Below are 26,722 nucleotides of genomic sequence, written 5' to 3'. Positions count from 1 at the left end.
GGTTTAATACCCGAATAAGGCCTCGAACCCTTCCGAAGTGGTCAGTGTGTCCATTCCACATTGCCAATTGGTACTGAAAACACCTGGAAATGTATGCCTGTCGTTAGAGGCGACTAAAATCCAATATGCACTGCGGATGTTATTTGGTTTTCCCCGATATTTCACCGTAATCTTTCCAGAAATAATGCTATAATACTCAGCTTGAATCGGTACTATCGACTTTGAATGAAAGACAATCGAAGTTTAAGTTATTGCGTTTGATGGGTGCTCAGTTGGTGGTAGCAGAAGCTACAACGTCTGACCGGAGACTTAAATCTGGTACCAAGGAGAGCAGTTAGCTTTTCGAGTTTCCCCCAATCTGTTCAATGGTCTCGACCTTTAAGAAGAGTGATGGTGGCTGTGGCTTAAACCTAAAGGCAAATATAATTGAAAATTCAGTTCATGGATGATCTCTTCCTCCTGACCAATTGGAACCAAATAATGCTTGTATTATTTGAGGCGCTGATCAACGCATTATTTTGATCTATTCATCATGTTTGCTATGGTCGTTTTTCATCTGAGGCTGTGGTGTCTTAATATGGGGAGTGGTGTCCACGTCGCAGGTCCCAAATCCAGTGCACAACCTATTTAGGCGAATAGCTGGACTCAGTTTACACTTCACATATTCGACAAAAAAGCTTAGTTGACGATCATTGGCTGGATATAAGTCCGGGTTCTTTCCGGTTATATAAATTCGACTTCCGGGGGACGTTAAGTCTTTATGCGAGTGCGAAAACTCACTCTGTTTGATTGAAATATACAGCAATATTTTCTTGTAATCGATTGAATGAAATCGTTTACACATCGTTCCCTTCTATACAGAACTATGTACGTTTGTGTGTAACGAAGAATATTGCTTGTCATAACATTACAAAGATTCACAAATGAGAACGTAAGACGTTTTAGTTTACTTTTTTATACTTTTTTGAAATTCCATTTCAAAAACATCACGCTGGGTAACAAGAAAAGTCGGCCAATAGTTATACCATCAGATAAGGCGATGGAGCAATATATAGCGGCCCGTTATGAGGAAGAAGTTCATGCGACTTCAATGCGCGCGACCCGAGCTCGAAACACTAAAGTACAAACGGAGAGTAAACGTGTAAAATTCTTCGACTTCAAGGGACTAATGGCGCCTGTCTTCACTGCCTTTAAAAATAATGAGTAAATTTGTCTCCAAAAATCGATTTTGATAACTGCGAGTTAATATTTAATTCAATTTGTATTAGAGAACAATCTTTGGAAGTCCAGAATATCGATCGTTACGCGGAATGGCTGAAAAGTAATCGTATAAGTGGTGTTTTAGGTACTTAAGTGAGTCCACATATTTTCTACAATCATTTGATCAACACAATATTCCTTCATTCTATGAACAGTTAATGGCATGTCGGGTGAGGGACCCGCCTTGGGTTTGTCGGAGCGCATGCGGAATGCGGAGGCTTGGTGGGAAGCGGCACAAAAATACGAATTGGTTATGTTTCTGCAAGTCGGCGGCGCACCCTTGCCCGATGTACTGGTAATGGCCGATCATGCGCATGACTTGGGCGTACATGCAGTGCTCTGCCTACCCGAGCTCTTCTACAAGCCCACCACAATCGAACAGCTGGTCAGCTATATGCGGTTGGTGGCTCGACGTTGTGCCGCACTGCCGTTCTTTTACTATCACCTACCGCTGAACACGGGCGTCTACCGTATGTAGTAGCACGGTTATGATTCACGTTTTAATTAACATTTTCTGTCGGAAATTTTTTTCTAGTTAACATGCGCGACTTTTGCAAACTGGCCGAAGAGACCATACCGAATTTCTATGGCATACATTTTGCCAGCAATGATCTGGACGATGGCGAGGCGTGTTTGCGTGAAGGACGCGTAATTATATTGGGCAACAGTCGTCTGCTGGCCTGCGGCTTATTGGTGGGTTTCGAGTCGGCTTTGATGACAGTCTTAAATATACGCCCCGACTTGGGTTGGGCCATTTGGAATGCGATGTTGAATAATAATTTGGAAACGGCACGTGACACACAAATGCTTTTGAATAACAAGATTAGCTATTATATGGGCCGTTCCAACGAGCATGGCTACATTGAGGCGATGAAACAATGGTTCGATGATGAGGTGCGGCAGGGTAATGGTCCTGGTTTCTTTATTGGTTCTGCTAGAAAATTCTTTTAAACGTACTAGTTTGTGTTTGTAACTGGTTGCGTTGTTGTTTCAGTATTAATTTTAATACAAATATGTCAATTTATACTCGTCTGTACTTTTGAAGTGTGTTCGGTGGTTTATGAAATATATATGTATACTTGGTGGCTTATATAACTGAAGTTCGTCTTTTAAATTTCACTCGAATTCATCATAATCTGACTTGTACTTCCTCTTCCTATGCTTCTCGGCCGGTACTGCGTCGAATACTCTCAGAGCTGGAGTGTTTTCATCCATTCGGACGACATGACCTAGCCAGCGTAGGCGCTGTCTTTTCATTCGTTAAACTATGTGCGGTATTCGCCGCTTCCAATATGCAAAGGACCATAAATCTTCCACAGAACCTTTCTCTCGAAAACTCGCAATGGCGATTCTTCATATGTTGTCTTCGTCCATGCCTCTGCACCATATAGCTGGACGGCAATAAAAAGCTTCTCCATGCGGTTTGTACCCTACTGAATAACTCCTCCATATAGTTAGGCGTTGTTTGGTAATTGCATATTATGCTCCTTGCAATAACCCACAAACGGGTTAAGGTCGGGACTTTGTGCTAGAAATTGGGTGAGTTGGGACCGTTTACTTTGGTGTCAGTATCAATTTAAGCAGTGTGTTTTGGCTCGTTATGCTGTTGAAAGACGATCTCTTCCTCTGGATAAGCGCACTTGTCCCTAAAGTTCGATAAATATGTCTGTAAAATATTCAAATAGTCTTATTTTTTCATATTTTCAGTGATCATGTCTAACGGAGCAATGTTCCATCAAGTAAAACACATCCTTACCATGAGACTGCCTCCACCATATTTTGCAGTCCATCGTATATAATGTCGTTGAGGGTTTTCTTGTGGGCGATGACAGTAGTACTGTTTGCCATCCGGTTGAAATTTTCATCTCATCCGACCAAATATCATTTTCCAGTCCTCCACGGACCAGTTTTTACATTCTTACAAAGCTTTACTTAATATTTCTATTAGATAGAGAAGGTTTCTTCTGCTTAATGGTCATGATCCATTTCGAGATTCCCTCATAAACTTTAGACTTTACAAATCTTCACAGGAAAAAGTCTAACGGTGTGATATCACATGATCTTGGTGACCTATCGACCTGTCCAAAACGTGAAACTATCTGCTCACCGAAGTGTTCTCTCAATAAATCTATGGATTGAGGCGATGTGTGGGAAGTAGTGTCGTGTTGTTGAAACCAAATGTCGCCAATATCACGAGCTTGAATTTCAGGCATCAAATAGATGGTTATCAAGGCGCGATAACGATCGCCATTGACGGTTACCTTCTTACCGATATTATTTTTTAAGAAATAAGGATCGATGATTCCACCGGCTCGCAAACCACACCAAACCTTTGTTTTTTCTGGATGAAGTGGCAGCTGTTGAATATTTTCAAGTTGCGCTTCGTCTCAAATGTAGCAAGTTTTCTTTTTAACATATCTATTGAGTCAGAAATGTGCCTCATCGCTGAACAAAAATGTGGTTCGAAAACGTCGGTTCTTTTTAGAATTTTTCAAGAGCCCATAGAGCGAAGCCCATTATATATATTCTTTTTAATTAGATTGGATTGTGAAGTTTTCAAGGATCCGATGGAGTTATTATTTACTCGATATGAAGAAAACAAAATAAAATAAAATTAGATAAAAATACCTAAGAAATCTCATCGTTCTATTTCGCCAAAAAACACAAAGTGCTACAAGAAATTCGCAAACGGCAGGTAACAACAAGCGCCAGGTGGTTGAAATTACGCAACAACAACAAGGCCAATAAAAAATACAAACTTTTCTCACTCAAAGCATCTTCGCAATTCCCCGGTGGGTGTGTGGCGTTTGTTGTCTGTCAGAATCATTATCGTTACTTTTAAGGACACTTCGGCTATTGTGCTATATGTCAGAGCCAACAACAGCAACAAAATAAACAAATGCCAAAATGAATGGGTTAAACACGACATGGCCGCAGTGGGAGAGCGCATGCATACGAAGCTTGGGCGCAATAATGAGCGTGTAATAACAGTACTATAAAGGTGAACACATGTGTGGGCACGAAAATAAAAATGAAACGAAATGTAAATCAATGTCAATGCGCGTAAACAAGTGCCGAAGTGTGGCAACGTATATAAAAATAACCACTTAAACATATGTTTATGTATACAACAACAATATCGGTGTAATAATCAAAGTATAAATATCAAGGGAGTTGTAAAAATAAGTGCCACTAGAGTTGCGGAGGAAAAGTCTTTTCCCGTAACCAAATGTGGTGGAAAAATAAAATCTGAGATTTTGTGAAAATGTAATTTGTGGTTAACCGAGCCCGAAAGTGTTTTATTCACATGATTAACGGTTCGGGACAAAGTTTTAGGAACTTTGATATTCCCCGTGGAAGGGTGAATTATTAGAAGCATTCTTCGGATTAAACTGCTCTTTCAACTGAAAAGAATACTAATTTTTCCCCCTTTTATTCCGCAGAAACTTAAACTAACTTTTTGTTCGGATGTAAGTTGATTAAGCTCCATATTTTTGCAATCCTTTCATCTTCATTACCCTTGACTAAGATCCTCAGATATATTTTCTTGTTTTAAATAAGCTTAAATCTTTGTAAGGGTTTAGTGAATAGTTGTGGTCCGTTGCTATCCGTATGGAATGCATCTGGATTTTCAGTCTTTTAACAACTGACCAAGGCACAGACCAAGATGAACTTTTCTAAGAGCAAGAAATTCAATAGATCTCTTACATTCCCCTCTAGACCAGAAAGATTTGGCCGTCGACCAACACCTGCTGAGCTCGCGCGAGGTCTATAGATCACAATGCAAGAGAATGGGAACACCGGCTAGTCCTTATCCTGATGAGATTTGGGTAAGGACACCCTTTCATGCAAGTTCGTCGAGAGTAGGCACCCAGTCATTTTAATTATGGAAGTAACTTGATGCTATGGCTTTTGCTAATGAGGTTATGCACTTCTTGACCAGCTATCGGAGTGACTGCATACAGCCCTGAAAGAAGCTGCACGTCGGCAAGATACATTTGTTGCTATCTTGATGGCTGCTACTTTTTCTTGAAAGACATTACAGTTGTCTGGCAGCCTGAAGCTAGAATTTCATGTCTAAAGGTATGCTTTCCAAAGAGTTTAAGCCTTGACCTACCTAACGCGAGAGAGTCAAAAAGGAAGTGTTGAGTTGTTTCCATCTCATCTTTCTCCATACAGCTTCTGCAGATGGCATCTGGTGGGACTCCTAGCCTTACTGTGTGAACGCCAATAGGGCAATGGCCCATTAAAAGCCCCAAAACTAGGGGGAGGCTAACCATACTGAGGTTGGTTTGAGTTATCCGCCAGATATCGGTTTTCTTGGTTTTGCTTTTGTTGCAAGTTCAAAAGTATTTCTTATTTTGAGGAATAATATAATAAATTATAAGTTGGACCATCTTTTGAACAATGAAAATATCCCATTGGGTACGGGTCTAGCTCTCTACCTAAAGGGGACGTGTTTGGATACTTATAAGAGGCGTAGATTAATAACATCCCTTATGGTTATAACTATTGATCCTAGGACACTTTATCCACACTTTATCTTAGAATTCTTGTTCATATTATTATTTCAAGGCTGATAATCTGATGGCTTAGTATTATCTATGGTTCCTTCTATTGAAGAATCGAGAATTTTGATTCAAAAATAGTTATTGTTTGTCAAAGAAATTCGTCGAGTAAAGTAGGTTATGCACTCTCCGGTCATCAACTTTAGGTTGCGATCTTCCTTTGTTAAATGTCCTCCAAAGAGCTTACATTTTATAGCTAGACTGCACCGTAATTTGAACACTTCTCCTCGCTGATGTTTATTTTTGTTTTTTTCTTTTATCAATAGTTGATTTGGTTCTCTCCCAACGCAGTTTTTCGCACCACACCCAGTTTTTTCGGCATTGTTGTTGTTATGCTCCACATGTGCTTAAATTTTTGCCAATTACAAACAAATATAGATTACAAAGCACATACATACATATGGTATGTACAACGGCCTACAAGTACCAGCTCTCATTCCAATTTACCTTCTGTTATTATTATTGTTGATCTCACACGCTTGATCGGTCTTGGTCTCTTCCAGCGTTCGCCGCATTTGTTATTGTTATTGCTGTTCCAATTCTTTTGTTGATATTTTCAAAACTATTTTGTTGGTTTTATTTTGCTACTTTTTCGCATTCTGCAGACTTATTTTCCGTTCCACAAAACTAATGGAGCGAATGAGTTTGGGTAAACATTTGCATAAACATACAAAAATCGAAATATTCTTACATATTTAGATAGGAATTATTTGGAATAATTATATATGTATCTATATATTTAGGTCTCTTTTATTTTGGCAAAAAAACTCATTAGAATCCAAATATCAGCTAACTTTTCTCCTCAAGAAGCAGCTCATTTGTCGGATTTGTCGCCGGTCTTGGGCAAACTTAAACTCAAGTCCTTGTTTGTAAAACTTTTTAATTTGATAAGGTATCTTCAGGAAATTCGGCATTTATTATTACTCTAGCCATGCGGAACGCTATATCATAAACTGCGATTAAACAGACCCATCCAAATCTGTATAAAGATCTTTGTATATCCTATCTTACAAAAAATCCATCTGTGAAGGGTATTATGACTTAGGTCTAGCCAAAATTAACGTTTTTTCTTGTTTTAACAGATTAGTTGAAAAGTACCCCGCTTACAGATTATAGCGATCCTTCAACTTTTCGATACCATTTTTGTTCGTTGTTACGATTTGTTCTTTGCTCCAAGATAGGCTTGGATTTCGACGATCAACTCTTCAATCGACAAAAATTGCTTCATAGGGAGCATTCTTTTGAGATCTGAAAACAGAAAATAGCATACGATAGATGTATGAGGAATGCGAAGCACACTTCATGGATTTTTTGCCATCGTTTTCACCGATTTCTCTAATCGGTGCATTGTCCTGGTGAAACAGCAGTTTGTTTTTCTTCAAAATATTTGTGGCCGTTTCTCGGCGATTTCGACATTCAAACGGTCCAATAACGCTCTGTAATAGACGCTGTTGAGGGTCTTTTCTTTTTCAAGGTAGTCAAATAAAATTATTCCATGCGCATCCCAAAACACAGACACCATAACCATGTTAACCAAATATTGCCTTTTTCCACGCTTTGGAGCGGTTTGATCGTATGCAGTGCTCTCGAATATCTATCGATTGGACTTCGGAGTGAAACGATGTAATCATGTTTCATCCATTGTTACATATCTTTGCAAAAACTCGGGGTTTTCGTTTGGGAAGCCTGCGCTTGACGTGGTTTTTAGCAGACTCACTATCGATACCTCCTCAACTGGTATCCGTTGGGACCCCAGATGCTTACAAGGTCGTCGTGCCAACACAAAATATGCTGTTTTTTGATCTATTTGGCTTTATGAACCAACTAATATAAGAGATTTTCTTTATAAATCTGTTGAGAATTATAGGCTTTTATTTCAAGAGCGAACGAAATTCATAGAAAAAGTGGTAATACAAAGCAATCGGATATAATGCTGTAATTTTTACTCTATAAAATTAATTTATGAGCTGAGATAGCAACTTACCTTCTTCTCTCCTTCACCCAAGATTGAACTATGAACATTGCTCATCTACAATTCTCTTCATTAATATTCATTATACGCACTGGCGTGTGAGGGGTGTTCCTACGGCTGCATTTCTAGCGATCAATCTGACTATGTTACTGGTAATTTTTCGCTGTCATTTAGCGCTAAGCAAAAGCTTGGACAAGATCAACAAAAAGCACCCAGTTAAGCGTTTAATTGAACACTCAACAAACTGCCATACATATGTACAAATATATGTATAACATAACATATAAAATATTAGCTGCTTGAATCTATGTACATATGTATGTTTGTTTGCGGGTGTAAATTCGCTCCGCATTAGCAACAAAGAGACGCAGCAACACATGTTGATCATAACGTGCCTCAGCTGTGCTAGAATGCATGCTAGAACGATGCTCGCGCTGAGCATAATCTAGCGCACGATCAGCGCAGCTCACCAAAGCAATTGTATATCTAAATTGTAGATATGTATATTCGTATGTACGGTGGCCATCTATGATCATTCATAATAAAAATAGCAATGGCAATATTGAATGCGAGTGAGCAGCGGAAAAAAATCGGAGAAAATGTTGTAGAAAATGCGAACAATTTTCAGAAAATTTTAATTTGTGAGCAAATGGCATAGCAAAATAAAAAAGGAAAACAAAAACACAGAGCTGCAAAATTTAATCGAGCAGCGTGAACTCGATCTATTTGGCATGAACGGACGGTCAGTCGTCAGCGAAGCGGTAACGGCAACGAAAGTGTTTTGTTTTCGCGTGTTTTCATTTGGAAAACTACATAAGTGTATATTAAACGATACTGAAATAGTTGGTGAAACGTTCGAAAATTATATTGAGATCAAGCAACAAGTGTATTGAGTAAGAGGTATTAGCATAAATTTGGCTAAGCTTTAAGCGAGAGGGATTAAGATGCTTGGCAGATATGTGGATTTGTATAAGAGAGTGTCTAAAATGTAGCAAAGTGGCATAAATCAGTGTGGTTTTAGCGGATATAGTGGAAAAAACAAAGCAAAAAAATAATAAAAGTAAAAGCAAAAAATTTCAGTAGAGAAAAAAATATCATGAAATAAAAATATCGCATGACTTTTTTTTAAATTCAAATGCCGTACCTAAAATTATAAAAAAAATAGAAATTAAAAAAACTTTCGTGATATAAAAAAATCTCATGAAACTTAAAAAAAATAATTTTTTTGTTCCGAAAACTATAATACAAATAATCTTGGAAATAAAAAAAATCTCATGAAATAAAAATTCTCAAAAACAATGCAAATACAAAAATTAAAAGATTTAAGAGATAAAAAAAATTTCGTGAAATAAAAAAGTGTTCTATAATAAAAAAATCTCAAAAACTTCAGAAAATAGTGTATAAATACAATATACTCATGTAGTAAATTTTTTTTTTCGAATAAAAAACTATTGAAATAAAAAAAATTGAGATAAAAAACTCAGAAATCTTAAAAAATATTTAAAGGTAAAAAATTTCACTTAGTAATAAATAAATAAAAACTTTCATGGAATAAAAAATATCATGAGATAAAAACTAAAATCTTTTTAAAAATATTTAAAAGTAAAAAATTTCACTCAATAAATAAATAAAAAAAACTTTCTTGAAAAAATGTCATGAGATAAAAAATTGCATGTAATAAAAAATCTCAGGAAACTTAAAAAGAAAAATTAAATGTAAAAAATTTCACTCAAGCAATAAAAAAACAATTTTCGTGAAATAAAAAAAACTCATGAAATAAAAAAACTCTCAATAACTGATTAAAAAATTCACACTGCCTTTTATGCCGCAGAAATTACTTAAATAATTATGATGTAATGTATGCTGTTAAGTGTTGTTGCGCTCGTTTTTCTCACAACACTACTTTTGCGCTTAATTAAATGAGAAAAAAAGCAAAAAAAAAATAATTTTATTGCATTAAGTAAATTCTGTAGTGAAGTGTCTTCGGTTTGACGTAAATCTTCTGCTTTTAAGTTTTAATTTGCCGCCGAAACAGTTGTTGTGCTTAAAAATAATTTATAAACACACATATTTGCACATACCTACTTGCCTTCCTACAATAAGCTGTGGGTGTGCTGCATATAATTTTGAGGCGTTGCAAAAATATAATATTGTGGAAATATAGATTTAATTCTATTCTGCAAAAGTAACACAATCGTCAGCACGTAGAAGAATTTGTGCATTTAATATTTGTATACACTTGAAGCTATTAAAAAAGTAAGAAGAAACAGCACTTGAAAGCATTTACGGTTGTGTGCATATTAATGGATATAGTAACAAAGTTGTGAATATTCATTGTAAATATTGGGCGAGTTAATAGTTGTCAAAAGTTTATGAATGAAGAATTTCAATATTTTTTCCATAGGTATATATTTCTTCGTGGGCATATATGTATCGTCCCTTGAAATGCAAAACAACGTATATTCACTTTCATAAGTTTACAGGCGAAGAAAAAATTATATAATAGAAACCATTCATAGAACAAAATTTGAGTTTCGGTTATAAAATGGTTATGTATAAGTTATATATTGGTTACATATTGGTTATACGTCGGTTATATATTGGTTATGTATAACTTATATATTGGTTATATATGACAGCGGAAGCTTAAAATTTTATGCTACATAATATAATATGATGTAGTTAATTATAAGCTATAAAAACTCAGTTTAAAATATTTTTCGACGATACGTTGTTTTGCATTTTATATGACGATATGTATATAATATATGTACATATGTTCTCCCATAGTGCCTAGAAGAACATAGCCTCGATTCCATGTCATACCAGAAAAAAAGTTTATCATAAAATCCATCAGCTGCTTGGAATTGTCTTAAAACTTAAAAAACCTTCTTTTCTATTTCCATTTTAGAAACCACTTCAATTTTCTGTGATATCATCTTATTATATTAATATGCCGACAACTGTAGTTATAAAAAATTTTATGACATATAAAATAAAACTATTCGCTTTCACTAAATGCTGCCGAATTTAAGTAAGTGCAATTAGAATTTTGTGGTTTGTTTTTCGGAATTTATTAACCCACACACACTTGGCTGTAGAAAAAATGTTTGGCAAGCGCGTGTAATTTGTTGAAAACCACAAATATTTGCATCTTAGGTTTGTGAGTAATAGTTCTTTTGGAACAAAATTATGTTTTTGTTTTGATTGTTGTTGTGCGCGTGTATGATTATTTCGTTAATATTAATTTTCGATATTTACTAAGGAGAAAGTATTATTTACAAGATCCTGGTTAGTGATTTTTAGGTGAATGACATATCTGGTAGATATATCAACTTCAATATCCGATTTACATTACTTGCGTTGGCTATACTTTCTCAAATTTTATGAGGCGTAGCCATCTTCTCAAGCTTCGTTTATTGGCATCAATATCCTTTTGCGTCATTAGACCTTAAGTAAGGTACAGTCTATCTTCCGGCAGAGTGATTTTTGTATGTGTTTGACAGTATAATATGTTATTTCAAAAAGCCCCCAAAACAATTTTCTATATATCATCATTTTTTAGATCGTTTGGCTATCCCGTAGGTACTTTGCAGTTGATATGCAACGTCTACTTCACCCATCAATGAATTGTAATCTGTAACGGCAGTTAGCCACTGAACATGTATAATATTTCCTGACCTTTTCGATCTCTACTCTTGACTGTAGTTTGCTCAGTGCCAGGAAAATTATATGTCTATAATATTGGTTTATTATTTATCCGTTGGCAAACAATTACTCCATTCGTTGTTGATCGTGAATCAAACTAGCCTTCTCTTATTTACTTGTCTGGCTTCATGTTTGAAGGAAGTCATTTTCGAAATTCTAATTGTTCCACATGCAAACACTTTCTGAGTTTGGAGGAGCTCTAGGAGTCTAACGGAGGTAAAATAATTATCAAAGTGCACCTACTTGTTTTTGTCTTATTCTGTTGGGGACAAAACCACTCTCTGCCCGAGACCAAATCTTACGTACTTTGCTTCCACAGTTTCATATTTTCCGTGGTATAATTGGAACTTTTTAATATAGCCATATTGATCCGACAAACAGCAAAATTTATAACCACGCTTAATTGGTTTCATGCGGCAATATTATTTGATGGAGCTTCTGCGCTTGAAAAGAATCACAGAATCGTCAACTGATAATTATTTGGTTCTGTGTTGCACCTGCTGAAAGCGTTTGCTAAGAGCATCAATCATAGGTCGTATTTTTAATAGTTGACTCTGGAATTAACTGTTGATGCATTAGAGGCCAGCTCCGCGACTTTCGCAATAGCAAAGACCTGAGCTTTGAATATACTGCAGTGGTCCGGCAACTTAAAAGGTTGCCTTATGTCTAACTCCGTATATTTCTTCACCAGCTCCATTGTCCTTTACTTTGAACCTTCTTTCCCAGTTGTAAAGTGTGGTCATGTAGTTGGTGTTTGCCCAACTGCCTCTACCCATCGAGCTATGTTCGAAGGTTCTATATGTGAATTCTCCATTCGCAGTTTTCAGCGAAGAAGTTTATAGGCGGAAGGTTGAGTACCAGTTTCAAAGCCGCCGTTGGAGTTGTTCTTAAAGCTTCCGTTATGCACAGCGCAGCGAGCCTCTGAACCCTTTCCATTGGCTTTCGGTATCATAATATCACTGCATCACAGAGCAGAATCGGTCTTAATATGTAAAACCAGTGCATGAGAGAGGGAGAGAGCCTCCAGGTTGTGCCGAGCATTTGTCTACACGCGCTATCTGCCTGGAAGCGGAGATAGCACCTTACCTTGCGGAGTAACCCTATAGACTTCCTTGGTCATTTTAGCGTCGTTCCATTCTGCTCCTATTCGTCTAGAGGTCAAAAGGCTTCTAATCCAGCGTTGTGTAGCAGGATAAGTACCTATTGACTGGGCACTATGCAGAATAGATTTGTAGAAACGTTGTTGAACGATATAAAAATGTCCAGGAATGCACCAATAGCGTATTTCGTATACTCAAGAGCCTTTCGATACTAAATTGCAGTATATATCAGCCTCTACTGATCTACTCTTCGTATATGCGTGCTGCACCTTATGTAGACAATTGAATTAGATTCGAAAGCGTTAGCTTTGGTAATAAATTCGAAGGACAGACAGCTACACTCATCTCAACTACCAAGCAACTATTGAGAACGAAACAAAATTTGAATTGCCTTTAAATTCAAAAAAAGTCTATAGAAGCATATACGTCTTGATTTCCTTTGTTTGGTGCTTTCAACTCAACTCAATTTCAGTTGAAATTTCTCAGTTCAATATCTTCGAAAACAACTCAACCTGACCAAAAAATGTTAATTGCTTTTTGAACATGTATCAATATGCTCATAGTATTATTATCTTTATCATGTCAACTACCCAGTGACGATTCAGAACAAAAATAGTACTTAAATTGTCTTCAAATTAAAAGAAGCATATACGTCTTGATTTCCACTATTTTGTGTGTTTCAATTCAACTCAACTTCAGTTGAGATCGAAAACAACTCAACCTACCAAAAAATGTCAGTTGAATCTTGAGCATCCATCAACTTTTCTATGGTATTATCATCTTTTTTAGATAACTATTAGACAGCTACACTCATGTCAACTAACTAGTGACGATTGAGAACGAAAGTAGTATTTAAAATGACTTCAAACTCAAATTATTTCGATAATCTAAGTCTATAGTAGTATATACGCCTTCATTCTCTTTATTTGGTGCTTTCAACTCAACCCAACCTCAGTTGAAATTTCCCAGTGCGGCATCATCGCAGACAACTCAACCTGTCAAACAATTTTTAGTTGAATCAAAATTATTTCTATAAGCTAAGTCTATAAAACAATATACGTCCTGATTTTCTCTACTTTGTGTTTTCAACTCAACTGAACTTCAGTTGACATTGAAACAACTCAACCTGTCAAACAATTTTTAGTTGAATTTTAAACATGTGTCCACTTGTGCGATTATGCGATGATATTATGCGATTTAAACTGAATTTATTTGCCATTTGTAATTCAAAGGGAGAGTTTAGTGGGTTTTAAGTCGAGTTGTAAGGCGTAATAGACATATCAGCAAACAGCATTTCTTTAAGAATTTATTAAATTTCATCGTTATTTTTCGAAAGGCGTGCATTATACATTTCAAAACTCTAGAATAACAACACTCTCAAAAGTATGTGCTTTTTGGAAAAAAAATTGCGAAATTCTCACAATACAACTTAAATAGCCTTTGCGTTTGGCAATCTAACTTAAAACCTTTAATCATTATTACCATAAGAAAACAAATACTTAGTCCACAAATGCTGCTGTCTAACGGATAAAGTCATCAGCTTGTAATGGCGAAATATTAATATTTATGTTACATCAGAAAGAATCACGACAAATTTTTTGTTTGCTTTGCGCGCTTTGACAGTTTTGATACACAGCTGTAATTCTTCAAAACAATATAACCCACTCGTGCGCCACTTAGCTACCTACACACATCGTACATATACACAATTTCAAAAGATATATCTATGCACCAGGTCAGCTTAATTTTTATGTTTGCTAATTTGATGCCTAATTTTGTAATCGCACAACAACAGCGACACCGTACACCGACCACCACCGCCGCCATCACTTGCCTGAACTGCAACAATTGAGACTTTTCCGGCACAACGCCAACGCTGCCGCGCCCACGCACGCCACAAACAAAACATAGCAAAAGCGAACGCGAACGCGAACACGCTCCGAAAACAAAAGCAAATAATTAAGCAGAAAAGCGCGAGCAATCTAAATGGCGAGCAATAATAGCACAGCGGCAAATGGCAATGGAGCCACAAATGTCGCAACGGACCTAAGCAACGAGCTGCTGCGCGTCATCGTGACCACGCACGACACGGACAACATTATCATATCGCCGCTACAGCTGGAGGCGTTGCTCACGTTGCTCTATCTCGGCAGCGATGGCGGCACCGCAGAGGAGCTGCAGCGCGTGCTACAGCTGAAGCGTTTTGCCAGCAATGCCAAAATGGCCAACCACTTCGCGACGGAGCTGCAATTGAGCACTGACAGCGCGGCCGACACACACATGCAGCTGTGCAGTGAGTTGCTGCTGCCAGTGGAGGCGGAAGTCGGCGATGAGTTTCGTAAAATAGCGCAGAAATATTTTCACACAGCGGCGTTGCAGCGTGATTTCAACAGCATTGCGAAATTGCGCGCACAACTGGATGAGGATTTGGCGAAGGCGGCCGCCGGCTATGCCTGGTGCATCGGCGATGCCTTATTGTCCACGATCACAGCGCCTGAGGCGGCGTCAACGGCCATCGTGTTGGCAGCTGTGCATTTCCAAAGCAAATGGTTTCTGCCGTTTAGCGCGTATCGGACGGGTCTGTATGACTTTCAGCAGTGCGCCGTGGAAGCGCCTGCAGCGCATGACGTGCCACAGCAGGCGCCAGCTACAGTTGTGGCTGTGCCGATGCTCTTCGATGATGATATGTTCGTGAAGTTCGCGGAATTGCGTGAGTTGGACGCGCGTATCATTGAGTTGCCTTATGAGCATGATGACGAGCTGGCTATGCTGGTGGTGTTGCCGAATCAGCGCGACGGCCTGACGGCATTGGAAAAGCAGTTAGAAACGTTGGATCTGAATGCGTTGGCGGAGCGCATGCAGATGGAGAGCGTGCAGGTGCTTTTGCCGAAATTTAAAATTGATTTTGAATGCAGCCTGCGGCGTACTTTGGAACAGGTGAGCTTTTCGGTTAAGCGCTTGTTCTGGTTGATGTCATAAACTAATTGAAATTCTTTTATATGGCATATTTTAGCTGGGCATCACAACGATTTTCTCGAAAGCTGCCAACTTTAAGAATATGCTGCGTGATAATACCACAGATTCCCTAATTATTTCGGATATTCTACACAAAGTCTGCATAGAAGTCAATGAGTCGGGCACGGAAGGTGCAAGTAGTGTTGGTGAGTATGAAAATTGTCGCAAATGTTATATTTTTCATATCTAATAATTCACATAGATGCCAACGGTCTTATGAACAGGTTAATTGAAGTACGAGTAGTCCCTCTATTATTTAGGTTAGATTTCAGTTGACCAGCACCTAATTATTGATCGAAAAAACTCTCAAAAATCGACAAAGCGCTTCGAGAGTGCCATACATTTGTTGAGGCTGCTGATATCAGTATCGACTATTTCGAGGGGTTCGCCGATAATATAGCTGTCGAAATGCTTTAAGCCTTGTCCTCCAAAAGCTGGACATTGAAGGAAAAAGTGCTTGGATATTTCGACCTATACATTTATACGAACCTATACTACTCTGAAAGTTAGCATTCGACCAAATTTTCATCCTACATTACACTGATCTAGTAGAGAGCTCATTACATAAAACTCCCTTGCAATTTTCCCTTTGAATTTCGATCTATCTTATATCTTATATGGGTTAGGTTAGTCTGGTAGGCCCATAAGCCATGCATAGACCAGTTATGGGCCTTTGCGATACCAGATGGAGTTCAGTTGCTAGGTCCAAAAGGAGTATTTTAACAGATTCTGTTTCCCCATTATTGGTACCTCCTGCAGTGTATTATACCGTGAGGCCTCAGATGCTTACAGCGTAGTCTTGCCAATGCGTGACAAGTGGATAAGAGATATCTGTATTGATTGTTGTTTGGCTCTTGTTGACTCTGGAATTGCATCCAGGTACATTAGAGGCCAGTTCACCGGCTTTCGCAGTAGCAAAGACCTATGATTGAAATATATTGCAGTCCAAAACTACCCCATGGTACTTGGTGCGGTCCTTGAGAGAGACCCTTTTATCGAAGGAAACCTCCATAGAGGAATTTTGTGCTTTCTTGTGAACAACTTGCGTTGCCCGATTCTGAACTGTATTGTGAGTGGTGGTCATAATACTGTTAATGACTGTAGACACCTACCAGTTATTAAGATGGCAATGTTGTCCGCATATAGTACTATCTTAGCGGCTTTTCCTTCCAAGTTTCTTAGCAGTTTATTCATCACTAATGTCCATAGAAGCGGGGATAGCATTCCACCGCCAGGAATGTTCCAAGAGCGTATGCCATATATTCAAGATCCCTTTCGATATTAAATATCAGTCTCTTTACTTTAAACTTTTGGTGCTCTGTCTCCTATCTGTTCACGGGGGATTTGATGAATATATTTTTAAACACTGACAGTTATGTAAAGATTTCGGAGGAAACGCAGCTGTAACGTATAACGTTTAGATGTAATGGCAACTTGGTATCGGATGTATCGGATGTGTTTCACAAATTAGGCTCATGTCCTCAAAGGTTTCTTGTCTGATTTTGTTAACTGCTACTGTGGTGATAATAGTTGATCTGTAATAAATCTTCGTGGTACCTATTGCACACCCCAGCCCCGTTTTATGGGTAAAACTTAGTAATATCTTTGCAGTGTGAGACTAACTCAACAGTTTTTCTGAGTGTGGCAAAAGTTTTTCGAGATATTGAGTCATAAGTAAACAAGTAATTGCTCATCATTGTCTGTTCGCTTCATTATTTCATCGACCATCGCATGTATTCCATTACACCTCATCTCGTTTCTTCTATTAACTTTAATAACACTTATTTTCTCTACTTTCAGCCTACAAACCAATTGTGATTAGCAATTCGATTGATTCCCGCAAGAAATTCTTTCGTGCCGATCATCCCTTCTACTTCGCCATACGAAGTCGTGAAGCTACCTATTTTGTGGGTCATGTCACAAAATTTTGAGCGGTGTTCTTCTCTGCTAGTCCAAAACATATAATATTTCTAATTTAAGTCTATAGTAATACTTACGTGAAGTCTTCTATGTAAATATCTGTATATGTATGTTTTCGCTTTACAAAGCGTTTGTTGTTTTAGAATGCTCATAAAATAATACTGTTACGTAAGCCATGCCAGAGATTAAAGCTAAGTGCGCTGAATGATTAAAAAATAACCAGGAATTCTCACTCCGTTTATAATTAAACTACCTTAAATAAAACTGCATTTCTTTTTAATATTTTTGATTTTTTATAACAAAGAGTCTCGAAAATGTTTATTTAATGATTAGAGTTTAGATTTTATAATTTTAGTTGTAGTTTTTTTCAGCTTATTTTATAAATTATTAAATTTTTAGTTTTACAAACTTTTACTACTGGGTTGTTCTTGTTATTTGGAGCCGTGCTGTCTGGTTTCAAAGTGATAAGTGCTGGTTTGTTACAAAAAGGATTGACCTTGAATGGGAATGTGAAATAAATTCCGAATTCCGTCGTCACTTTACTTATTAGCAATTCTCAGTAGTTTCATATGGGATAACAAGTAGATCTCCCAAACATGGTAGATAATTTTTAGAATTTATACAAATAAGCTCTACTCGTGGGTTTCGAAACAGTCCCTTCTACTTCTCTACAAATCGATCTCTTTGCCTAAGTCATTGTCTCTGCCACGAAACAATCATGAACTGAAAGCTCCTAAAGGTACTTAGTTCCTAAGATCCTCGTGAATTCAATCACCAAAAGCTTTTAAAGATAGTTCGTAATATGCTCGATATTCGCCGTTTTTTTCCAAACATTTACCATATACTAAGCTAGTAGCTAGTGAAATTAAGACTGAATACAATGGCATGAGATCTTATTGTCTTTAGTATTACTGGGGTATATAAGAGTTCTAAATCTTAATTTTAAAGAAAAATAAAGTTCGACGATTAACAGTCAGAGATCATACTGGCATCGCTCGAATATCGGAAGGATCAGTGGAAACCAAATCTTGGGTTTTGAACCACGATAATGCGCAACCGCATACTGCATTGATTCTTCGGGGGTTTTTCGTCAAATCCTCAACCAATATCGTGCCATAACCACCGTATTCGCCTGATTTAGCTTCATGTGAGTTCTGGCTATTCAGAAAACTCAAACGATTGCTTCGGGGAAACCGTTTTGAGTCAATTGAAGACATTAAAGATAAATTGCATTGAAAGCTATTCTGGACTTGATTTTAATAACTGTTTAGAAGATTGCAAAAAACGTTAACGCTAGTGTAGTGGGGTCAAAAGAGATTACTTTGTGGTGGACGTCATATATTTTTAAGAATAAATTAAGAATTTTAGAATTATGAAAAATGTCTTACTATTTTTTGCTCTTTGTAATATGCTCTTGAGAACAAGTTTTCGAAGAGTTTAAAGCGCAATTTGAAATAAAGCGTGTTAAATGATTGCATTATAAGGGTGGTGAACTTAACTAAACTGCAGGTTTTATACTTGGATAAGTAATCTCACTTTCTGTTGTGAAAATTTTTGTTGAAAACCCAAAAAAGAATATTGAAAATAAAAAGGGATAAGGGATAAGAAAATATTTGAAATGATGTGGAACATTTTGCGAAATTTTTGAAATACACTTATCACTTTGGTGTTCACGCTTTTAGTGACCAACTTTACTTCATTTTTGTCTCACCATTTTTGATTTTCTTAAAATTTTCATTATATTTCTTCAGCTCCAATTTTTCAAGTTTTACAAGTTTTTCTATCCCTTTCATATATCCACTTTTATTTTTTATTTTTTGCTTTAATTTTTAGTGTCTATGAAAAAAGTACAGTTATTATTACTATTGATTTATCTATTACTGTTTCTCCCCCTATCTCACAAGTTCCACAAGTTGCTGTCATAGTGAAATGAATGAAATTCGTCGTATTATAACAATTACTAATCAAACGCTTAAATATATACATATGTATGCCTGTATGTACTCTAATTTTCCATGCAATGACTCAATATTTACTAATTACTGGAATAGTTTTCATCTTTGACTTGTTTTTATTGCATTTTTGCTTAATTAGTTTAATGATTATTTACAAATTGTTATACTAACTACATGCTACTTTATTTGTTGTTGTCTTTTTATACGAAAGTCTATCACTAAAGAATTACATTAAATGCAGCGCTCAAATGCTTCGATTTCGCTTTACTTTTCCATTATTCTTTTTGATTTTTTTCTCTTATTCTCTTAACCCTTTCTTGACTTAACACATTTTGCACAATCTATTCGCTAGAAGTTAGTCGCTAACCTTAGTTGAGTGTAAAATGCAAAGTTTGCGGATTTCGCTAAACTCTTAATAAATTCTTTGCTGTTCTTGTATGACTCAGAAATAAATATTTACAATGTTAGTGTGGCTAGTTATGTACAGGGTGCGTGTAGTTAAGCCTAACAGGTAGCCAACTCCACTAATTTTGAATTTTCTGCTTAACCTATGCTGTTTTACTGTTTTACTGCTTTTTGTTTAGTTTTTTTTGGTTTTTGGAATTTTTTAGAAATGCATGTTAAGCAATTATTTTCTTATAAATACTTTAGTTAAGCATACTTTTTCTTCTTCTATATATACACATATTTTATACAGATTTGTATAAATTTTACATCTTTTTTTTATATCTACAATGTAAGTATACACATATTGTCTCCCAAAATGCAAACTAACGTAACATCAGAGTTTGCAGGCGAAAGAAAAACGATATAAAAGAAACTATTTATTTTGAAACAAAATTTGAGTTTCGGTTATAAAATGGTTATCCAAATCGGTTATGAATTGGTTATCAATTGGTTACCGATTGGTTATCAATTGGTTATATCTTGGTTATATCTAACCGCGGAATCTGAAAATTTTATGCTAATTTGGATTTTTATAGATGATACGTTATTTTGCATTTTAGGCGACGATATGCAGTTCTTAACTGCTATTTATTATTTCTTTTTATTTTAAACATTTTTTACCCATTCTTCTATCAATTTTATCACATATTTTTATGACTTCTGCACTTGTAAATTTCTCGTCAACAATGGTTGGCTTCTATGATTTTGTATTTTTGATTGAGAGCACACAATTTCCTTTGAAAAATACACATATATATATGTACATTTAGTTTAAATATATTTTTTTATATTATTAAATCAAAATATTTAACTTAAAGATGTATGAATTCATCTTAAACAAGTAAGGAAGGGCTAAGTTCGAGTGTTACCGAACATTTTATACTCTCGCATGATAAAATGATAATCGAGATTTCACTATCCGTCATTTCCATATTTTTTTATTTTGCTGTAAAATTAATTAGAATTAAATTCTGATAAATATACCGATATTTTCGGTGAAAAATTAGGTTAGGTTAGGTTAGGCACTGAGTTCTTCGTGTTCGATATCTGGGATCTTGAAAAGTTGTAGTCCGATTACGACAATTTTTCCACAAGGGATACCTCAGCTCAAATACCGTGTTTGTGTACAGTTTTATTCCGCTATGATCATTGGTTCCTAATGTATATATTATACGGAGAAGCCATCAGATGGAATTCAAAATAACGTTATATGGGAAGAAGGCGTGGTTGAGAACCGATTTCACCCATATTTCGTACATGTCATCACGGTGTTAAGAAAATATTATATACCGAATTTCATTGAAATCGGTCGAGTAGTTCCTGAGATATGGTTTTTGGTCCATAAGTGGGCGACGCCACGCCCATTTTCAATTTTAAAAAAAAGTCTGGGTTCAGCTTCCTTCTGCCATTTTTTACGTAAAATTTAGTGTTTCTGACGTTTTTTGTTAGTAGGTTAACGCACTTTTAGTGATTTTCAACATAACCTTTGTATGGGAGGTGGGCGTGGTTATTATCCGATTTCTTCCATTTTTGAATTGTGTATGAAAATGGCTGAAGGAAACGACTCTATAGAGTTTGGTTGGCATAGCTTTAGTAGTTTCTGAGATATGTACAAAAAACTTTTTAGGGGGCGGGGCCACTCCCACTTTTCCAAAAAAATTACGTCCAAATATGCCCCTCCCTAATGCGATCCTTTGTGCCAAATTTCACTTTAATATCTTTATTTATGGCTTAGTTATGACACTTTATAGGTTTTCGGTTTCCGCCATTTTGTGGGCGTGGCAGTGGGCCGATTTTGCCCATCTTCGAACTTAACCTTCTTATGGAGCCAAGAAATACGTGTACCAAGTTTCATCACGATATCTCAATTTTTACTCAAGTTACAGCTTGCACGGACGGACGGACAGACGGACGGACGGACAGACAGACATCCGGATTTCAACTCTACTCGTCACCCTGATCACTTTGGTATATATAACCCTATATCTGACTCTTTTAGTTTTAGGACTTACAAACAACCGTTATGTGAACAAAACTATAATACTCTCTTTAGCAACTTTGTAGCGAGAGTATAAAAATTTAATTAAATTTTTAAAATTTTCAAACAAGTAAATTATTAGCTATTTAGATGAAGGGAAGGTAGATAACTTATTCACAGTTCTTAGCAGTATGCATTTGCAGGATTGAAGTGGCAAAAAATTTAATTATTGTTTAGAAGCATATTTTGAGACTCTCTAATATTAGAGAAAAAAGCAATTTATCATCGTTCTTTCAAGAACACGCCTAATGTGAAATTAAATTTTTTTTCTCAAATACTTTTTGAGTTACAGCCTTCTAAAAAATAGTCGCTCAGTTCAATTAGCTCCAAAAGTTCATCTTTAGCCCCTTTTTCTCGAAACACCATTTATAAAATTTGCCTATGTGATTTTTCTGAGACAAAGGATCGTTCTTTATATAGGTAGTTATTCAGATCAGTTTTATGATTTCATAAAAAATCAAATTTTAAAAGGCCTTAAGATACTAAAATTGCAATGGCCTAAAAGAGTTTTGAATTATTTGTGTAAGGTCAGAAGGAAGTCCATTTTAGCCAAGAGAATACACCAGGAATCTATTAATTCTGAATTTCATTAATATTTCTCAATATATGCGGAGCTAACAAATTGACCGTTTTTTTTGGTGAAAAGTCAGCCGCATGCATTGGGGTCCACATATTTGGTGTAAGGGTGCTTTGAATGTTACAGTCCGATTTCGACAATTTTTGGAGGTAAGTTGAAATACCTTAAGGGCGGAACCTTTCTTCTGATAACTTCATTGATGTTTAATTTGCATACTACTTGTAATTATAAAGTGAAAGAATCAGATGGAATTGGAAATTTTGATAAATGAGAAGTAGGCGTGGTAGTCATACAATTTTTATCACACAGAAAATTTGGTTGAAATTGGTCAAGGAGTTCCTCAAATAAAGGATTTTACCTAAAGATGCCACGCCATTTGTCCAATTTTTACATCCAAAAGCTATTTCTCACCATCTCGATTGTGAGCTCTCTTGACACCTCTCTAACACTTGCCTGACGCCTCAGTTGAAGAGTTTGAAGGTCGTCCACAACGGGGCATACCTTCAACGATCTCTCGACCGTCTTCGTTTGTACCACTCGTAAGCATATTCCAACATTCGCAATGATTTAAACAAATTCTTTGTTCGTTATTTTTATCCATTGTAAAAATGGCAACGCTCAACTGTGGTGTATTGACTTAAACAGAATGGTGAATACAGCTGTCAATGGAACAATGAGCAGTATGAGATATACGACGAATTAAGAGACAGCTCTGAGACTATTCGACGCAGTACCCGCCGATGGCGTCAGGTAAGCTGGCTACACTTGGAATCTCCAATTGGATGAAAAATTAAGGACGGTTCTTTTTTGTCATAATGTACTTGCCCTTGAAGTACGACAAAATTTCCAGTTGTATTCATTGATTACTTTCAGTAGTTAGACGTGTTTTCACGAGCTATCCAATTCTAGTTTGTTAAAAGCTCCCATTTCATTGCAAGTTCCTGAATTTCTTGGCCATAAACAATATTGTAAGTATGCAGACAGGATATTCGCCAGATATGGTTCTGTGATCTTAAGCGCATTGCTGAATAAGCTAATAGCTATGCCAAAAATCGTGTTTGAGCGTTTCAATAATAGGAAGAAGTGCCTTATATCGAATGGGGACGATTTTGCAGTCCACAGTATTAATTTAGACGAATGAAAAATTCTTTTTTTTCTTAACGAAAATTCCCATTACTTTTTGAACTTAACTCTACTATGTGCCTACGAGGTGTATTCGAAAAGTATCGCGAATTTTGGCTCTTTTCAAAAATTATTTATTTATTCATGAATATCTATTTTGTCCCCTTCAAAGTAATCCCCATGAGATATTATACACTTGTGCCAACGGTTTTTCCAATCTTCGAAGCACTTCAAAAAATCATTTTTTTATCTTCTTCAGCTCCTCCTTCGATGCCGTCTTTATCTCGTCAAGAGAAGCGTAACGTCGTCCTTTCATGGGCCTCTTCAGTTTAGGGAACAAGAAAAAGTCACAGGGGGCCAGATCTGGGGAATACGGTGGCTGCGGCATCATTAGTGTGTTGTTTTTGGCCAAAAAGTCGCGCACAAGCAACGATGTGTGTGAGCAGGGGCGTTATCGTGGTGCAAAAGCCAATTTTTGTTCTTCCACAAATCCGGGCGTTTCTGGCGGATTGCTTCGCGCAAATTGCACATAACTTGCAGGTAATATTCCTTATTGACCGTTCTTCCCTGTGGCAAGAACTCATGATGCATCCGCGCACTTAATTTCGTTTTTCACACAAAATTTTATTCACGATACTTTTTGAACACACCTCGTATAATAATGGTTGTGGTATTATCCCTTCAATTCAACTTTTATTTACAATATCTTTTGACCCACCCACTTATTTTATTCCAAAGATTTATTGTTATTCACCCGTTTCAGATGTCGCACTTAGTCTTTAAAAAGATTAAAAAATTCTAAAAGTTCAAAAATTCAAAATCTAATAATAATACTAACTAATTTCAGTAATCCATTTGAAGTAAAGGGTTTTCAATAGGGCACTACAAAAGAAATATATACTTGTATCTTTACAAATTTGTGAAAATTTACTACAGTGGAGCAAAATTATATCTTAAGGCATGGAAAAAGCAGGAGGTAGTTACAAAAATTTAATTTAACATAATTTTTCTTCATAGCTGCCTTGAAAAGCCACACAAATGTTTCGAAAAAATTTCAAGAAGACATTATTATTTCTTTTTATAGATTTTCAGGAATTGTTTTTCAATATGTATTAATAATTTTAAGCTAAGTAATTAATTATTAATAATATATACAACAATTAATCTAAAATTATGCTATTTTTCCATTTTTATCTGCAATAAATTCGAAAGCCCGTCTTGGAGCCATTTTTTTTAATTAATTGGATAGCTATATAAAAAAGAATTCTAAATCTTAAAATTCTAAATATTCCTCTCACTATATTTACAAAGCCAAACATTAATATTAATGCTTAGCTAATATATTATAGATTACAGCTACGCATTAAAGTCTACTGTACAGTAAATAGTCAAAAAAGTGACAGGAACAAAATGCTTAGTGGCAACTAAACACGCTTAATATTAGTTTACTTCAATAAATATATGCTAAACTTATTTCCAAAGATCTGCCAGCTTATCTAGCCATACATATTAGCTACCTTACAACTGCTCCACAGTATCCTGGCTAATGGTTATGGTGGAACCCGCTGCCGTGGAAGCACTCGTCGCCACTGCCGTGACTGCCACGCCCACCGCCAACACTTCAGCATCGCCTAAGGATCCCTCTGATGGTGGCACATCATTCGTGCGATTTAGCAGATAATCCAAATCGTGCGTAATGCGATCCAACATGCCCGTCATCGAGTTCTCATCTTCGGGCGACGAGTTGCTTTCCGCTGCTATTGCTGCGTCGCCACTGCCGCTCTGCGTCGCATCGCTCGCACTAAGATTGCTGGCGAGGCAATCGCTTGCCGTCACCGCCGCTGTGTTGCTGGTAATCGTTATGATGGGCGTTGGTGTTGCGGTCACCAGGCGATGATGTGCCGCAGGCGTCGCCGCCACACCGGAAACGGCCACCATTGTGGGCAGCAGTGGATCGAAGGTGTGCGTAGTGGGTTCCATGATGGTGACGCGCTTTTGCGCTTTTGGTGTTTGCGTTGTCGCCGTTGTTGTGCTGATAATGCTGGTGAGTGTTGTTGGCGGCGCTTGTGGTTGCTGTTGTGGTGTTGTTGCTGCCGCATCGACGCTGCTTTTCGCATAATTCATGGTAGTGGGTAGCGGCAGGCCGCTGCTTATCGATACGATTGTTGGTGGTGGTGGCAACATTGTGGCGTCCATGTATGTAGTGTGATGTTGCGCAACATGTTGCTGACCAGTTGCGTTTGCTGTGAGGTGTTGTTGCAGTGTTGTGGTGTGGTGACGCGGCAAGCTGTGATGCTGCAGTTGATGATATGACATGCCTGCGGGGAGCGCGCTGCCACAAATACCAATGATGGTGTCTGGAAGGAAATATACATACAAGCAAATGTAGTGGAGTTGAACTAATAAGAGAAAGTTTGTATTGTATGTGGAGAAATATTTTATATACATAAATGTTGAAAGTAAGAAGATAGAAAGCTCCTTATAACATATGTACATATGTATGTATATATGAAAACTGTGAGTGGTAACGCAATAAAAGCTCTGTGGTGAATCCAAAAACCGGCATAACAGTGCTGGTTAAGAAAATGAATAAGTCACCAAACCTGGAGAATACTTCTGACATAAAAAGCTTCTTTTAAGGCGCACACCTAGCGTGAAATTGTGAAAAAATTTCTACTCGTCAATAATTTCTTTGGTTAAGGTTTCATTCACGAAGAAGGTCGGTATCACAGTTAAAAGGGAGACCTGTGTTTTTAGCGCCATCGGAGATTAACTCGAAAGAACAATATTTATTTTGAGCTAACGCTGGTGTTTATATTTTGAGCCAGCGAAGCGAAGCAAAGGAGATGTAAGAATAACAATATATTTATGTATGTATAGTATATATAAGTATATAAAGTGTATAGTAGTATATAGTATATACATTAGCTTAGGGAGTATATACTGGCATATATATATGTACTATCTCAATCCTCGCTTGAAAAGCTTCAAGTTTCTTAACCAATCTGAACACCAGCAGTTGAGCGCTGAGTAAAATAAT

At 36.8% G+C, this 26,722-nt stretch overlaps 3 protein-coding genes across 5 annotated transcripts in view; 2 read left to right on the top strand and 1 right to left on the bottom strand.

The window, feature by feature from the left end:
- Positions 1-737: 737 nt before the first annotated feature.
- Positions 738-2,405, top strand: LOC105225310 (N-acetylneuraminate lyase B). The gene is made up of 4 exons (XM_011203708.3): positions 738-1,203; positions 1,269-1,345; positions 1,416-1,730; positions 1,796-2,405. The coding sequence occupies exons 1-4, from the start codon at positions 1,040-1,042 to the stop codon at positions 2,209-2,211; spliced, it is 972 nt and encodes a 323-aa protein (XP_011202010.2). The 5' UTR covers positions 738-1,039; the 3' UTR covers positions 2,212-2,405.
- A 5,958-nt stretch (positions 2,406-8,363) lies between these two features.
- On the top strand, positions 8,364-17,795 carry LOC105225309 (serine protease inhibitor 42Dd). 3 transcript variants are annotated; one of them, XM_049446678.1, is made up of 4 exons: positions 8,364-8,693; positions 14,404-15,545; positions 15,622-15,769; positions 17,424-17,795. In XM_049446678.1, exons 2-4 carry the CDS (start codon positions 14,595-14,597, stop codon positions 17,552-17,554), a joined length of 1,230 nt encoding a protein of 409 aa, XP_049302635.1. In that variant the 5' UTR covers positions 8,364-8,693; positions 14,404-14,594; the 3' UTR covers positions 17,555-17,795. The 3 variants fall into 3 exon arrangements, with proteins under 3 accessions (XP_049302635.1, XP_049302634.1, XP_049302636.1); XM_049446677.1 differs by having other exon boundaries at positions 8,364-8,700; XM_049446679.1 differs by lacking the exon at positions 8,364-8,693 and having other exon boundaries at positions 14,383-15,545.
- A 7,153-nt stretch (positions 17,796-24,948) lies between these two features.
- The window catches only part of LOC109579481 (uncharacterized), a 319,803-nt gene continuing 318,029 nt past the window's right edge, over positions 24,949-26,722 (bottom strand). The window contains exon 21 of the mRNA XM_049446659.1: positions 24,949-26,039. Coding sequence (XP_049302616.1) covers positions 25,201-26,039 — 839 coding nt within the window. The 3' untranslated portion in view covers positions 24,949-25,200. The remainder of the gene's footprint in view (positions 26,040-26,722) is intronic.

The sequence above is a fragment of the Bactrocera dorsalis genome, chromosome 1 (genome assembly GCF_023373825.1).
Source record: "Bactrocera dorsalis isolate Fly_Bdor chromosome 1, ASM2337382v1, whole genome shotgun sequence".
Classification (NCBI taxonomy): Eukaryota; Metazoa; Arthropoda; class Insecta; order Diptera; family Tephritidae; genus Bactrocera; species Bactrocera dorsalis.
The sequence above is the reverse complement of the archived record's forward strand: the minus strand, read 5'-3'. Positions and strand labels throughout refer to the sequence as shown.

What these genes read in the sequence shown, in the direction of transcription:
- LOC105225310 (XM_011203708.3), top strand. Translation starts at nt 1,040, where the DNA reads ATGGAGCAATATATAGCGGCCCGTTATGAGGAAGAAGTTCATGCGACT. An exon ending in TCGTATAAGTGGTGTTTTAG is followed by an intron (nt 1,346 to 1,415) that starts GTACTTAAGTGA and finishes TTCTATGAACAG; the next exon opens with TTAATGGCATGTCGGGTGAG. An exon ending in GCTGAACACGGGCGTCTACC is followed by an intron (nt 1,731 to 1,795) that starts GTATGTAGTAGC and finishes ATTTTTTTCTAG; the next exon opens with TTAACATGCGCGACTTTTGC.
- LOC105225309 (XM_049446678.1), top strand. Translation starts at nt 14,595, where the DNA reads ATGGCGAGCAATAATAGCACAGCGGCAAATGGCAATGGAGCCACAAAT. An exon ending in TGCGGCGTACTTTGGAACAG is followed by an intron (nt 15,546 to 15,621) that starts GTGAGCTTTTCG and finishes GGCATATTTTAG; the next exon opens with CTGGGCATCACAACGATTTT. An exon ending in GGAAGGTGCAAGTAGTGTTG is followed by an intron (nt 15,770 to 17,423) that starts GTGAGTATGAAA and finishes CTCTACTTTCAG; the next exon opens with CCTACAAACCAATTGTGATT.